The sequence below is a fragment of the Crinia signifera genome, chromosome 11 (assembly GCF_055691185.1).
Source record: "Crinia signifera chromosome 11, ASM5569118v1, whole genome shotgun sequence".
In the NCBI taxonomy this organism is placed as follows: domain Eukaryota; kingdom Metazoa; phylum Chordata; class Amphibia; order Anura; family Myobatrachidae; genus Crinia; species Crinia signifera.
This window is the reverse complement of record NC_139227.1, coordinates 125,118,268-125,134,916: the sequence shown is the minus strand read 5'-3', so window position 1 is coordinate 125,134,916 and position 16,649 is coordinate 125,118,268. Positions and strand designations below refer to the sequence as shown.

Here is a 16,649-nt window from a genome sequence, read left to right as displayed (position 1 = left end):
CTGTATTCTGCAGCTAGCTGAGCCTAAGGGATGCAGTTTAAATCCCAGCGGTCGGGATCCCGGCGTTCAGAATCCCAACGCCGGAATCCCGACACTTTCTCCCCACGTGGGTGCCCACGACATCCTCGGAGGGAGAATAAATTAGCGTGCCGAGCGTAGCGAGGCACCGGGCCCACTGCGTGGCGAGCGCAGCGAGCCCGCAAGGGGGGCGATCCACGTCCCCCCCTTGTCGGGACTTCGGCGTTCGGGATTTCGGCGTTCGGGAATCCGGCGTCGGGATTTTGAACGCCGGGATCCCGACCGCCGGCTTTTCATGCCGAATCTGAGCCTAATTATCAGCATTAGTGACTGCGCAGTACCACTTCCTGTATTCTGCAGCTAGCTGAGCCTAATTATCAGCATTGGTGACTGCGCAGTACCACTTCCTGTATTCTGCGGCTAGCTGAGCCTAATTATCAGCATTGGTACCTGCACAGTACCACTTCCTGTATTCTGCAGCTAGCTGAGCATAATTATCAGCATTGGTACCTGCACAGTAGGATTAGTCCTGATTGTGTTGATAGTCTTAAAAACACAAATTATCCCTTTATTCCCCTAAACACAAAGCCCTGTGCGGGGAGGGGCAGGAATGTGATATTTACATATAGGAATAATCCTAATTACACAACTGTTTCATTACGTTCTCTGTAGTCCCTATAATTACATTTAAATGAGACATTTAGTTGATCACAATGTAATGTGCCTCAGCGGCAGTGGACAGGTTATTAGTAAATAAGATTGCACAGGTTTTCTCTGTGCCTCTCAGCAATGACTGCAGCGCACAATACACAGCGCTATAGACCAGAGAACCGCAACCAGGAACCAGGTGCAAATCATCTCCAGGGATGATGAGGATGGAAATCTGATGTCTGCGGATTGCTACCAATCTGCTTCTAGCTGACATTTTTCGGAATGTATTTGCGGAATGTTGAAATGTGATTGGTTGCTATAGGCAACGTCTAGCTCTGTAGAGAACTCAATAATACCCCTTTATACACCAAAATCTCTGGTCTTTGAACACAGGAGTTTCCAGGGTCGGACCCAACTTCATACCCCATTTTCACAGTACTGTGACCCAGGTTGGACCCGGTTCTGCGCCGTTTACACTGAACCTTGGTGATCCTTGCTTTTCCCTATGGATGACATTAAAAATGTCCATTTTAGGACTGATAAACTGCGATCTAAACTTCCCTCAATGATTTAAAATAATAATTAAAAGACATCACAAGTTCGCATTGAAATATGTTGGTTTGTTTTATTTTGTAAAATACTTTTTCAAAAAGTTTTATTCATTGCTCAAGGACACATAGCGGTATAAAAGTGCAGCATCTCCCAAGTGCTTCCCCCCAGCCCCCTCCCAAAAAAGAACATAAATGATACTGCATCCAATTATGATTTCTGTAGGTAGGGTATATATACGTAAAAAAACGAAGTCCCTGGAGTCGGACGCACATCACGAACCCGCCTCCTAAAAGCTCTTGGTCCCGCTGTCATCGCTGCTTCCTAGTGCCAGATAGGGCTGTGGCAGGTCCGCCTGTGCAGCGCCAGGTAGCAGGGGTGCCCGGAGCCTGTGTGCACTGGCCATCCTTCCCAGCTGCTGTCTTTTGCAGCTTCAATACACGGCACCGACTTCCGGAGTGCGGCGCCACTTCCGGCATACTTTCATCACTACCCGGATGTCACAACCTGGGTTGGCACCATTTACACCACCCACTACTCAGGTCCTACCAGTGTTCCACCCTGTAAATGGACCTGGGTTGGCCCCTTTTACACCAATGCTGACCTGGGTCCACGAGGCAAAAACCTTGTAACGGTATAAATATCCCTCTTTAAAAAAGTCTCGAAAGAAAGAGGAACCGGCCAGAACACAATAATTATTCTCCAAGAGGATCACGGATACTGTGGAGGTTTACGCAGGTCACAGAAATCTGAGTGGGGACTTCTAATATACATAATACTTCTTATTAATGATAATACAGTGACGTGACCTGCTCCCGCTGGTACCATCTGCTGATCCACGTTACACGTCTATCTGTTGGTGGAATACAGACTTCTCATTCCCACCAGTGATAGACATGCTACAATATACACATATATCCCATTTATACACAATGGGTCTCGGGGGTGGAATAAACTATTCAGTTACTTGTTTTACTGCGCCTCTGTGATTTATTCTACTGTACGTGTATTTGCTGCAGAGGAGGAATAATAGGAGTCTCAGTAGATTTCTCTATTTGTTCAATAATTGAGAACACTTCTATGTAAATATTTCATGTTCTCTCTGGGTTTTGTCCTGAATGAAAGAGCCCAGTGTAATGAGGAACTGGGGAGACCGGGCCTGGGGCTTTGCCTGGGGGCTGGGAATCATGGTAAGCTGCATGCGATCTTAAATATTACATAGAGACCTAGAGTTTGTCCACAGATAACAACCACTTTTACCATTTAGTTTTAAATATTAACCAAGAGAGAAGGGCGGACGGTGCCCCCTCCTCCCAGCACTGGGATGTGAAAGGGTTTTAGGAACCGGGAAGATATTTGCACATTTCTAGAGTAATCTTTACACTGCGACACTGACTCATCCAATTTGAGGCACATTAAACTTTTTGTGTTTCCGATCCCTTGTTCTGGATCAGGACCACAGTATAATGTATTGGAGCTGAGCTGGAAGTGGGGCCTATTCCCGGGGCGAGTGCAGAACTATTTGAACAGATGAAAGTACGCATGTTTTAATCTCTGGCCATACAGGAGTTGATTTACAAGAATCCGGCGTTTGTGGGTGCTAACCGGCCGTTTTCTGGGAGTATCAGGGAAAACGCAGGTGTTTAAGTGGAAGTCATGAGACATCAGTTCCAGCCCCGATCCAACTGATTCTATCGCAGCTACCGAATAAGTCCACACACTATGGGAATCATAACATGGTGAGCGGCTGTTATCTGGGAGTGTCAGGTAATAAGCAGGCGTGGCCAGGTGTATGAGGGGAAGTCATGTGATGTCAGCTCCGCCCCCGATCAGCCTGATTCTATCACAGCCGCTGAGTAAGTCCTGGGCTACACACACACTTGGGAAGCATTACATGGTGAGCAGCTGTTATCTGGGAGTGTCAGGGATAATGCAGGCGTGGCCAGGTGTGTGAGGGGAAGTCATGTGACGTCAGCTCCGCCCCCGATCAGCCTGATTCTATCACAGCCGCTGAGTAAGTCCTGGGCTACGCACACACTGGGGAATCATTACATGGTGAGCGGCTGTTATCTGGGAGTGTCAGGTGATACCCAGGCGTGACCAGGTGTGAGGGGAAGTCATGTGATGTCAGCTCCGCCCCCGATCAGCCTGGTTCTATCGCAGCCGCTGAGTAAGTCCTGGGCTACGCACACACTGGGGAATCATTACATGGTGAGCGGCTGTTATCTGGGAGTGTCAGGGATAATGCAGGCGTGGCCAGGTGTGTGAGGGGAAGTCATGTGACGTCAGCTCCGCCCCCGATCAGTATCACAGCCGCAGCGTAAGTCCTGGGCTACGCACACACTGCACACACTGGGGAATCATTACATGGTGAGCGGCTGTTATCTGGGAGTGTCAGGTAATACGCAGGCGTGGCCAGGTGTGTGAGGGGAAGTCATGTGATGTCAGCTCCGCCCCCGATCAGCCTGATTCTATCACAGCCTCTGAGTAAGTCCTGGGCTACGCACACACTGCACACACTGGGGAATCATTATATGGTGAGCGGCTGTTATCTGGGAGTGTCAGGTAATACGCAGGCGTGGCCAGGTGTGTGAGGGGAAGTCATGTGATGTCAGCTCTGCCCCCGATCAGCCTGATTCTATCACAGCCGCTGAGTAAGTCCTGGGCTATGCACAGACTGTGCACACTGGGGAATCATTACATGGGGACCGGCTGTTATCTGGGAGTGTCAGGGATAATCTAGGCGTGGCCAGGTGTGTGAGGGGAAGTCATGTGATGTCAGCTCCGCCCCCGATCAGCCTGATTCTATAACAGCCGCTGAGTAAGTCCTGGGCTACGCACAGACTGCACACACTGGGGAATCACTACATGGGAAGCGGCTGTTATCTGGGAGTGTCAGGGATAATGCAGGCGTGGCCAGGTGTGTGAGGGGACTGCGCCCACTGGGAAAATCATGTGATGATGAGCGACTTGCGAATGTATTTGCTGCTTATCGCCGATGGGCGTAATATTCTCACACGCCGTGCACATCGATTTGCAAGCTTGCACAGGACGGGATTTCACTTTGGCTGGGCAGCAAATACCTGATTGCAGGGCTCAGCAGATTAGCAGCCCAGCAATCAGTTCTGAATAACCCCCAAAGGCTCTGTGCGTATCTTATCGGGGTGCGTGCAGAAGATATTGCTTTAATGCATTCAAAATCCAATGTAGAATTCCGAATCAGGCACTGTGTGTTTTGCAGGCACATGCTGAGACTTATAGTTCCACAGCATCTGGGGAGCCCCAGATTTTGTGTCGGACCTATAGAGCCAAACCCTTAATAGACAGAACATATTCTGTCTGGAGAATTGTGCGTATTAGTAAATATTCCGGACGTTCCGATAAGATAATTGATGTGGGATAAGGATGACATCTCCCTTCTTGTTCAGTTGCTCGCTGTGCGATGTGGAAGATCCCATCCACCCCCAGCTGTCAAACTTCTGGGATTAAGAAACGTCTTCAACGTACTTAACGGTGATAAAATAACGCGCAGCTAAATCTCTATACAGAGGGATCTGTCAGTGTCTGTGATACGGCGCTGCGAAAAACGACCTGCGCTGTCCCCCTTTATTGTGTTCCACATCAGGGGACCAGTAATCGGTGGGCGCAGGATGTAATCAGCGGCAGCTCCGGACCCATAACATAAGTCACCGCTGACATCTACAAGGAGACATGTTAATCTTTCATACTAGTGATGACAGTGATGAATGTGACAAGTGATTATTCCTGACCTGTTCATTTCTCCTTTCTCTGCAGCCACAACCAGAGGACGACGACGTTCACACACCCGGTGACGGGCGAGATATCTCCTGAGAATGCAGAGTATGAGCTACGGGACGAGTACGTATCTCCTCATGCGGCCGCTCTTGGGGGTCATTATTGGGGGGTCGGGTGATGTTTCGGGTCCCCAGGACATTGGCAGGTGACTGTCTGTATCGCTGCAGAACTTTGGGTAAAATGTATTATGCCTGGTAAAGTGGAAGGAGATAACGCAACAGCCAAATCAGCTGGGTTCAATCAACTCCTAATGTTACAGCCTGAGTTTGAAAATATGACAGTTGGGGGCTGGCTGATAGTTTATTTATCTCAACTTTATCATTGCCCAAGGCTTAGTACATTGTGGGCCAGATGCACTAAGCTTCAAAAGTGATAAAATAAAGAGTGATAAATAACCAACCAATCAGCTGCTGTCTGACATTTTTCAAACACAGTCTGTGACGTTGTAGGTAGCAGCTGATTGGCTGGTTGTTTATCACTCTCCATTTTATCACTTTTTGAAGCTTAGTGCATCTGGCCCAGTATGAGGTACATGGTTGCTGATTGTAGCGTCTGGCTATTCTATCCTATAGTATATGGGATCCGATACGATTTGCCGGCGGTCGGAATCCCGACACTTGAATCCCGACCGCCGAAATCCCGACAAGGGGGGGACATGGATCGCCCCCCCCCTTGCGGGCTCGCTGCGCTCGCCACGCAGCGGGCCCGGTGCCTCGCTACGCTCGGCACGCTATTTTATTCTCCCTCTATGGGTGTCGTGGACACCCACGGAGGGAGAAAGTTTCGGGATTTCGGCGGTCGGGATTCCAGTGTCGGGATTCCGACCGCCGGCAAATTAACTGCATCCCAGTATATGGCCTTATACTTTCACTTCTCTTGTTTAGGTGGGTTTGAGGGGCACTTTTTTTGTTTGTTTGTTATACAGATGCTCTATGGGGTATCTAGGGCACAGGGGGAGATGAGATATTTGTCCAATGCTGCTTTACTCTGTACATTGTGTCATTGGGGGGGGGGGGTAGATGCCAGTGTGTGGCAATTGTCTGTGACTGGCATCACTGCTTCTGTGCTGTGCAGAGTGGAAAGCAGCCTGGATCCCTCATCTGTGGACTGCGGCACATTAAGTACTGACGGTCTGACAAAAATGAGTCCATGATCGTTAATTTTCTGTCCAGGCCGCTAATAATACTACCAGCTAATATTTCCCTGCTCTGGTAATTACATTCCCCTCCGCTCATCCTCCTGGAGCCATATACCGCGTTACCCCCGCCAAACGCTTCATCACCGTTGTCTCCTTGTCAGAGATACTGCTGTGTGACATTATACCACCCGCTCATAGATCACATTATACCCTAGCATCGCAGATAGTGACACATCCCCACTCTCACTGGAGATATATGTGCAAATACAAATTCCGGAAACATTCACGAACGCACTGCCTCCGTGTCCCCAGGGTCCGGACGGTCAGCGATATGGCGTTATCTATGTGTACTTACACTGTGTTGCTGCATCTGCATTATACAAACCAATGTGTTCAGTCCATCAAGGGAAATGAGAATACACCTTTTTATTTAATTGTTTTTTATGTAAAATGATTGATGCATCTCTATTACCTCTTAGTACATGTTATTTCTTCAGTTGTAGACCGTCCATAGATATGGCACCAGATCTAGCGCTGGGGAGGTGGCCCCCTTTTTGTGGGGGTATCGGGATGTTTGCAACATTGTTTACCGCTGCGCCAGTAAAGCACTTCACAGATGACTGTCACTGGGTATAGATTATAGTGCTCCTTCTAGCACAACCCGGGCAGTGCCTCTTCCCTGTCTGGAGTTTTGCTCTCTGCTGTTTTGCTTCTAGCACAGTGTGGTCTGTATTTCAGCACTTATATGCAGACCTGAAAGATGCAGGGTGCTAGATTTAATGAACACAGTATCAGAATGATGTTGTATTATTACCATAGAGGCATAAACCTGGGTCCCCCTGACCGGGCCTCCCATAAGTATTACAATCGTAGCTTTCTGCACAAAACAATACAAACAGACTTTGATCTGGGTCCCTTCTTGGGCGTACAATTATCTCAGTGCCGCTGTGCACATTCCCGTCACCAAATACACAGAGGCTCCTCCTGACATCCCATATACTGTACCCCAGGGCTATTTTTGTGCAGGCTCCAGCAGGAACTGAGGCCCTTATTCTAGTTCACTCTTTCTGACAAAATATTTCCTTAATGGACAAAACCATGTGCACTGCAGGTGAGGCAGGTGTAAAACCCCACCCAAATCTAATTATCTCTGCACAAGTAACACCTGCTTCACCTGCAGTGCACATGGTTTTGTCCATCTAAGAAATATTTTGTCTGAAAGAGTGAACTAGAATAAGGGCCTCAGTTCCTGCTGGAGCCTGCACAAAAATAGCCCTGCTGTACCCTTTAAACAAGGAAATGACCCAGTTCCAGAATACCACATCGAATACAACAATATGAACATCGGTATAAATCCGTACACCCAATAATGACACTGGAGTATAATTAGAATAAGAACAGACAGAACTTGTACGTTCTGCACATTGCAGGGACAGAATCTCACCTTATCTGCTTATGGGAACATCTCCACCATATAACCGATATGACGTCTGTACTCATTTAGTTAGGATATAAAGATTCAGATCCTCATGCTCATCTCATGCTTGGGACAATGACCCTTATTCTGGTTCCTTCTCATATGGACAAAACCATGTGCACTGCAGGTGGGGCAGATGTAACATGTGCAGAGAGAATTTGATTTGGATGAGTTATTTTGTTTCTGTGCAGGGAAAATACTGGCTGCAAAACCCCACCCAAATCTAATTATCTCTGCACATGTTACATCTGCCCCCCTCCTGCAGTGCAGCATGGTTTTGTCCATTTGAGAAGGAACCAGAATAAGGGACATTGTGTATAGAATCTATATTATTTACTTATTACCAGTTATTTATATGGCGCACACATATTCCGCAGCGCTGTGCAGAGAATAGTTGCCCATTCACATCAGTCCCTGCCCCAGTGGAGCTTACAATCTATATTCCCTACCACATGTACACCAGGGTTGCCGACTTTTTCTGTCTCCTCTCCGGGAGAAGCCCGGAGAGGAGACTTCCAGCTGCAGGTCGGGGGGCGGGGCTTGAGCTTTACATCATTAAGCCCCGCCCCCATGATGGTAAAACCCCCAATACACGGATCTCTGTGGAGGGGGCGGAGCTAAAATGACGCGATTTTAGCTCCGCCCCCTCCTCTGACACCCGCGGATTGACTATTTCAATCCAAAAGGTATGGGGAAGACGCCGCAATCGGGGGGTGGCGTGGGGGTCCCCCGGAATCCGGGAGGGTTGCCCACCTTTCCGGGAGGCCGGGAGGAGGACCCGATTTTCGGGATCCTCACGGTAATTCCGGGAGGGTCGGCAACCCTGATGTACACGCACACACAGACATTCATTTTAGGGCCAATTAACTGACCAGTATATTTTTGGATTGTGGGAGGAAGCCGGAGTACCCGGAGGAAACCCATGCAAGCACGGGGAGAATATACAAATTCCACACAGTTAGGGCCATGGTGGGGATGGAACCCATGATCTCAGCGCTGTGAGGCAGTAGTGCTAACCATTACACCGTCCGTACTGCCCCCTATATATAACACATGGTGGGGATAGAACCCATGACCTCAGCGCTGTGAGGCAGTAATGCTAACCATTACACCGTCCGTACTGCCCCCTATATATAACACATGGTGGGGATAGAACCCATGACCTCAGCGCTGTGAGGCAGTAATGCTAACCATTACACCGCCCCCTATATATAACACATGGTGGGGATAGAACCCATGACCTCAGCACTGTGAGGCAGTAATGCTATAACCATTACACCATCCGTACTGCCCCCTATATATAACACATAGTGGGGATAGAACCCATGACCTCAGCGATGTGAGGCAGTAGTGCTAGCCATTATGACCTCAGTGCTGTGAGGCAGTAATGCTAACCATTACACCATCCGTACTGCCCCGTATATATAACACATGGTGGGGATAGAACCTATGACCTCAGTGCTGTGAGGCAGTAATGCTAACCATTACACCATCCGTACTGCCCCGTATATATAACACATGGTGGGGATAGAACCCATGACCTCAGTGCTGTGAGGCAGTAATGCTAACCATTACACCGTCCGTACTGCCCCGTATATATAACACATGGTGGGGATAGAACCCATGACCTCAGTGCTGTGAGGCAGTAGTGCTAACCATTACACCATCCTTACTGCCCTGTATATATAACACATGGTAGGGATAGAACCCATGACCTCAGTGCTGTGAGGCAGTAATACTAACCATTACACCATCCGTACTGCCCCGTATATATAACACATGGTGGGGATAGAACCCATGACCTCAGTGCTGTGAGGCAGTAATGCTAACCATTACACCATCCGTACTGCCCCGTATATATAACACATGGTGAGGATAGAACCCATGACCTCAGCGCTGTGAGGCAGTAATGCTATAACCATTACACCATCCGTACTGCCCCGTATATATAACACATGGTGGGAATAGAACCCATGACCTCAGTGCTGTGAGGCAGTAATGCTAACCATTACACCATCCGTACTGCCCCGTATATATAACACATGGTGGGAATAGAACCCATGACCTCAGCGCTGTGATGCAGTAATATAACCATTACACCATCCATACTGCCCTGTATATATAACACATGGTGGGGATAGAACCCATGACCTCAGCGCTGTGAGGCAGTAATGCTAACCATTACACCATCCGTACTGCCCCTTTATATATAACACATGGTGGGAATAGAACCCATGACCTCAGCACTGTGAGGCAGTAATGTAACCATTACACCATCCGTACTGCCCCGTATATATAACACATGGTGGGGATAGAACCCATGACCTCAGTGCTGTGAGGCAGTAATGTAACCATTACACCATCCGTACTGCCCTGTATATATAACACATGGTGGGGATAGAACCCATGACCTCAGTGCTGTGAGGCAGTAATGTAACCATTACACCATCCGTACTGCCCTGTATATATAACACATGGTGGGATAGAACCCATGACCTCAGCGCTGTGATGCAGTAATATAACCATTACACCGTCCGTACTGCCCCGTATATATAACACATGGTGGGGATAGAACCCATGACCTCAGTGCTGTGAGGCAGTAGTGCTAACCATTACACCATCCTTACTGCCCTGTATATATAACACATGGTAGGGATAGAACCCATGACCTCAGTGCTGTGAGGCAGTAATACTAACCATTACACCATCCGTACTGCCCCGTATATATAACACTTGGTGGGGATAGAACCCATGACCTCAGTGCTGTGAGGCAGTAATGCTAACCATTACACCATCCGTACTGCCCCGTATATATAACACATGGTGTGGATAGAACCCATGACCTCAGTGCTGTGAGGCAGTAATGCTAACCATTACACCATCCGTACTGCCCCGTATATATAACACATGGTGAGGATAGAACCCATGACCTCAGCGCTGTGAGGCAGTAATGCTATAACCATTACACCATCCGTACTGCCCCGTATATATAACACATGGTGGGGATAGAACCCATGACCTCAGTGCTGTGAGGCAGTAATACTAACCATTACACCATCCGTACTGCCCCGTATATATAACACATGGTGGGAATAGAACCCATGACCTCAGTGCTGTGAGGCAGTAATGCTAACCATTACACCATCCGTACTGCCCCGTATATATAACACATGGTGGGAATAGAACCCATGACCTCAGCGCTGTGATGCAGTAATATAACCATTACACCATCCATACTGCCCTGTATATATAACACATGGTGGGGATAGAACCCATGACCTCAGCGCTGTGAGGCAGTAATGCTAACCATTACACCATCCGTACTGCCCCTTTATATATAACACATGGTGGGAATAGAACCCATGACCTCAGCACTGTGAGGCAGTAATGTTACCATTACACCATCCGTACTGCCCCGTATATATAACACATGGTGGGGATAGAACCCATGACCTCAGTGCTGTGAGGCAGTAATGTAACCATTACACCATCCGTACTGCCCTGTATATATAACACATGGTGGGGATAGAACCCATGACCTCAGTGCTGTGAGGCAGTAATGTAACCATTACACCATCCGTACTGCCCTGTATATATAACACATGGTGGGATAGAACCCATGACCTCAGCGCTGTGATGCAGTAATATAACCATTACACCATCCATACTGCCCTGTATATATAACACATGGTGGGGATAGAACCCATGACCTCAGTGCTGTGAGGCAGTAGTGCTAACCATTACACCAACTGCTGGATGTTTTCTTGTGGAAGTCACCATGATACATTGTAAAGGCCCCCATCTACTAGTGGGAGGAATCGCATGCGATACCCCACTAACTCACCTGGCATCTCTGCGGTGTATCTTATACTATACCAGCAAGGGATTCAGGCTCCAATAAAAAATCACAACAGCCCGTCTGATCTGCGATTGTGAGGCGCACAGGAAAGTGCCTCGCATCGCATTCGCAGGAAACAGAACCTGTGATATGACCCCCCCCCGGATACCATCTATTGCAGGGCTGGGCAATTGCGGCCCAATAGCACATAGCAAAACTAATGCAAAGCATCCTGGGATGTGTAGTTCATCAACATCTGGAGGGCCGGTGTTGCCCAGCCCTGATCTATTGTGTCCAATATTGGAAGAATAGGTCTTTTTTTGTGGTCACAATTAATCAGAGCATCTCGCCCTGCACGTCTTGTACTTGTAGCAGGTTTGGTAAGTGCAGGTGATAAAGGCCGTGCATAGCTCATAGGGGATGCTGTTACTATAGCAGCAGATGTGCTGTGTATGAACTGAGATACTGGGCATACTGGGCTCTGCTTATCCTATCTCCGCTAACACGCAGCGTGCGGTTCTGAGCACCCCGTGATAATTATACAGGATCCTGCACCCCAGAGCTCACAATCTAAATACCCACCTGGATGAGTCGTAGCGGGGACACAAGTCACTCCTGTATCAGCCCAGCATGAGGGGACACAACAGTGCAGGGCATTAAGTCTAGGGCTCAGATGTATTAAAGGTCCAGCAATGAGGTGATCCCAGCAGCCTCCTGGGCTGTTGTATGCTGGATTATGACGAGCATCCGTTACATCTAGCATAGAATATCAGGTGAGAGTCGTTCTTGCAGATGAGATGGCGATTTACAGAGACCACTCATTGGGGCATCTGCAACGACTCTTAACAAGAGATAAATGCAAGGGTGATAAGGAGAGATAAACGTCCAGCCAATCAGCTTCTAAAGCTGCCCATACACTAGCCGATTTTGGTCCGATTTCGGCCAGATCAGTCGGATCTGGCCGAAATCGGACCAAAATCGGCTAGTTTTGATGTCCCCTCAGATCCGATGCGCGGTCCCGTGCGCATTGGATCTGCGTCGGGTGGTCGGACCTGCTGCACGTCCGACCACCCGACTTGGGACCTAGTCTGTAGTGGTAGTGGGGCGGCGGGGTGGGCGGCAAGTGCAGGGTCCTGGGCGGCTCTGCAGAAACACTGCGCTGGTCAGCGGCGGCAGTGTTTTGAAAACAATTCAAACGATAGGCCTGCCGCTGATTGGCCGAGGGAGAGAGCGCTCCCAGCCAATCATCAACGAGGTCGCTGATTGGTTGAGAGCGCATCCTCTCTCAGCGGCCATCCTATAGTTTGAATTGTTTTCAAAACACTGCCGCCGCTGACCGAACGGTCTCTGCAGTGACCATCCAGCGGGACACTGTGGAGACTCCTGCCCGCCCTGGACCCTATCCAGCTCGGACTCCAGACCCCCTGCAGCTCCCCGGGAATTTACATGGGATAAATCGCATGCAATTTATCCCATGTGAAAAATGGCACATCAAGTGCCAAATCAAAGTGAGCCCTCCCGGGAGCTGCCGGAAGAGCTCAGAGGACATTAGGTCCGACTTGTCTTTCAGACAAGTCGGCCTAATGTATGGGGGCCTTTAAGGTGCCCACACACTAGAAAGATCTGCGGTTGTAACATGTGCGCATAAATTAGCCTTGAAATCTTTTGCCTGTCCTGGACAAAAGATTTCAGGCAAGCGCACATCTTTACCAAAGATTTTTCTTAAGATCACATGTGCGTTCCTATGGATCTTTTGTTAAATCTTCTGATCTTTCATGCAGCACGTAAGATCAGAAGATTTAGCAAAAGATCCACGGGAACGCGCATCGGGCCGATTTTCGACCGATTATCTGTAAACATCGGACGATATATCGGAAATCGGCCAAATAATCGTTCTAGTGTGTGGGCACCTTAACTTTTTTCAAACACAGCCTGTAACATGGCAGTTAGCAGGTGATTGGCTGGACATTTATCTCTCCTTATAACCCTTGCATTTATCTCTTGTTAAGGCTTAATACATCTGCCCCATTGTTTGTGTCCGGGCTCTAATCTCCGGATCCTGGGGGTTTAGGATGAAACAGTTCTCTACAATCCTCTGAAGGCTTATGTACTAAAGTCGCAGTGGACGAACATGTCTGGGCTTTGTCAGCGGCGGTGAATGTTGTGGTACCAGGGGTTTTTATTGGGGAGACAGGATTTACATGAAACAATGCAGACTCAATATATACTGTATTATTATATTATATGTGTAAAGGCCGGAATTAAACTGCAGTGCTCATTTATATCTATGGCCTGGGCGAAAAATCCACCACGTTAATCGCAAACTTGCCGCAAATTCACATGGTTTTGGCGAATTTGTACCTGTTTTTACCCATGCCAGTCCCCCATAATAAAAAAAGTGAAATGGCGTGGGCGAAAGTGAACAAAAAACAGGCGAAAATGTCTGTGATTGAATACTGAAAGGTGAATCTTGGCCGAGTTTTTCACCATGAAAAAAACTGAAAGATAGAATACGGCCCTATATGGTGGATAGTAGTTGATAGGTCAAGACCAAAAGAGCGACATGTACAAGTTTGACACATCAAAAAGTTGACAAGAGCGCATGTCGACCGCATAGCATATATTGGAACAATGGCGTTTCCCATTGTGCATATATTTAAAAAACAAAACAAAAAAAAACACCTTTGTCCAGATGAATTCCCGCTCACAGTAATGGCTGTGCACAATCAGACATCCGGAGTCCTCGGAGCCTGCTAGACGGTGACACCTCCCCTCTGATTGAGATTGATGCAGAGCATCGAGGCAGGACTGCGGAAATATCTCTGAGGCATTAATCTCCCCCCCCCCCACCACCACCAGGATCCGCTGCAGGAAATGAAGCCTCACTGATCCTTGTCCTGGACAGACCCAAAGCACCAGGTTAATGCTACTTCCCACGCTGTAGCCCACTGCAGAGAAAGTGCCGGCTCGCGCCCTGTGGTCGGGACGAGTGATGTTTTATGGATTAAACGTGTGGCGGTGAATGATATGGCTATAGATTAGATGGTCCCGCTAATACAGATGAATTTATGTGCCCGCCGAATCCCTTAATTACTGCTTCTCCCTGCTATAGCTGTCTGTGGGTCTGTTCTTTTACTGCTGGGTACAATCGCCTCTAATGATCTGTTTGCACATCTAATTATATTTATTTCTTCATTAAGATGGTTTGATGTAATAGTATCTGACCCTGGAGCTGTTGATTATGTAAACACCATGCACAGCTTATATGTGATTGCGCAAATATGGGTATGGGAACGGTGAGGAGTATTCGGGAGAGGAATGCCGTCATGAAACATGTCGAAACACAATAAGTCGACACCTGAAACAGGGTAACCTGCTTTAGGTCGACATGTATAAAAGGTCAAGACAAACAAAAGGTCGACAAGGGAAAAGGTCAACGTTTTAATGATTTTTTTTATTTTTTTAAAGTGACCCGTTCAAACTTCACCATCCCAGTGTGCATCGCAACGGTACTACGTTTTCCATGTTGACATGTCGACATAAACATAAAAACCGAGGCAAACGTGTTGACCTTTTCATGTGTCGACCATTTTCATGTCTACCTTTTGCTTTTGACCATGTCGACTTTTTTTTCTGTGTTGTCCTATTGAGTGTCTATCTAATGACCCCATACCCCTCAAAAGGTTATTTCATTATGGCTTTGTTTTGTTTTTTTTGCACAGTTTTGCTTATTTTTTGGTATTGAGCAGTTTGCATATTAAAAAGATAATGTAGTGTTTCTCTATGAATAAATAACCCACAACTGGAATCATCTGACAGCCTGAGTTCATATTCCTTTACAATATGTGTGAGGTTCCTGATTGCTTATTAAGGCTCTAATTAGATAATTACTGATTTAATGCAATATGACAAACACAATAAAGTAACCGCTGTAAGACGCAACAGGAAGAGGGCCGGTGTCCTGAGAGCCGCGTTCAGATCAGCACCAGATCTTTGGGGAACATGGGTCTGATTCCCCCATGGCCCGAACTGTGTGGAGTTTGTACATTCTCTCTGCGCTTGCGTGGGTTTCCTCCAGGTACTCCGCTCTCCTCCCACAATCCAAAAATATACCGGTAGGACGTGGTAGTGTGAATATACAGGACATGGGTAGAGTAGATGGGCCAAGTGGTTCTTATCTGCCGTCACATTCTATGTTTCTATATTGATGTATTTAGGGTGGAATATTCCGGTCGGCCTCCTAATTGGCCATAAATCCTCTGTAATGTCCGTATAACATTTGCTGTGCGGCTGCGCGCCTGTAAGTACCTCTCAGCGGCACCGCAATAAAAATACTTATGTAAATGTAATTGATCCACACCCAAATCACCGCCACTTGAAAATAATGTCTCTGTAATGAATGTAACATTGGGGCAGATGTATTAAGCCAGGGTTCGCCAACCCGTCGCTCGCGAGCGACGGGTAGCTCGCCGGGACCTTTCCAGTAGCTCGGGGCTGTTTAAGTGACCTCCTGCCGCGTAGCGGTACCTTGCTTGACGGCAGGAGGTCAGAAAGTGTTTTAATGCTGCGTCCTCCTGACGTCCCCAGCGCACTTTCTTCATCCTCACTTGGCGGCAAGAGGTCTCTGAATGTGACTTCATGCCGCGTTCTCCTGACGTCCCCAGCGCACGTTCTCATCGACGCCACAGCCTCTGCTCAGCGTGATTGATGTTGCAGCCTCTGTCTGCTCCGGTCCTGCGCCACAGCCTCTGCTCAGACTTACATGAGGTAAAAAAAAAATGAAAACTGTGTGCGCACAGTGTGTGGGGCATATGTATAATGGAGCATCACAGTGGGGCACATGTATAATGGAGCATCACAGTGGGGCATATGTATACTGGAGCATCACAGTGGGGCACATGTATAATGGAGCATCACAGTGGGGCATATGTATAATGGAGCATCACAGTGTGTGGGGCATATGTATAATGGAGCATCACAGTGGGGCACATGTATAATGGAGCATCACAGTGGGGCACATGTATTATGGAGCATCACAGTGGGGCACATGTATAATGGAGCATCACAGTGGGGCATATGTATACTGGAGCATCACAGTGGGGCACATGTATAATGGAGCATCACAGTGGGGCACATGTATTATGGAGCATCACAGTGGGGCA

General features: G+C 47.9%; 1 protein-coding gene across 6 annotated transcripts in view; it reads left to right on the top strand.

The window, feature by feature from the left end:
• Window positions 1–16,649, top strand: part of PLEKHA7 (pleckstrin homology domain containing A7) — a 218,600-nt gene that overhangs the window by 126,124 nt on the left and 75,827 nt on the right. For all 6 annotated transcript variants that reach the window (XM_083164693.1, XM_083164692.1, XM_083164696.1 and 3 more), the window contains one exon: window positions 5,014–5,097. In XM_083164693.1, the coding sequence (XP_083020819.1) occupies window positions 5,014–5,097 (84 nt within the window). The remainder of the gene's footprint in view (window positions 1–5,013; window positions 5,098–16,649) is intronic.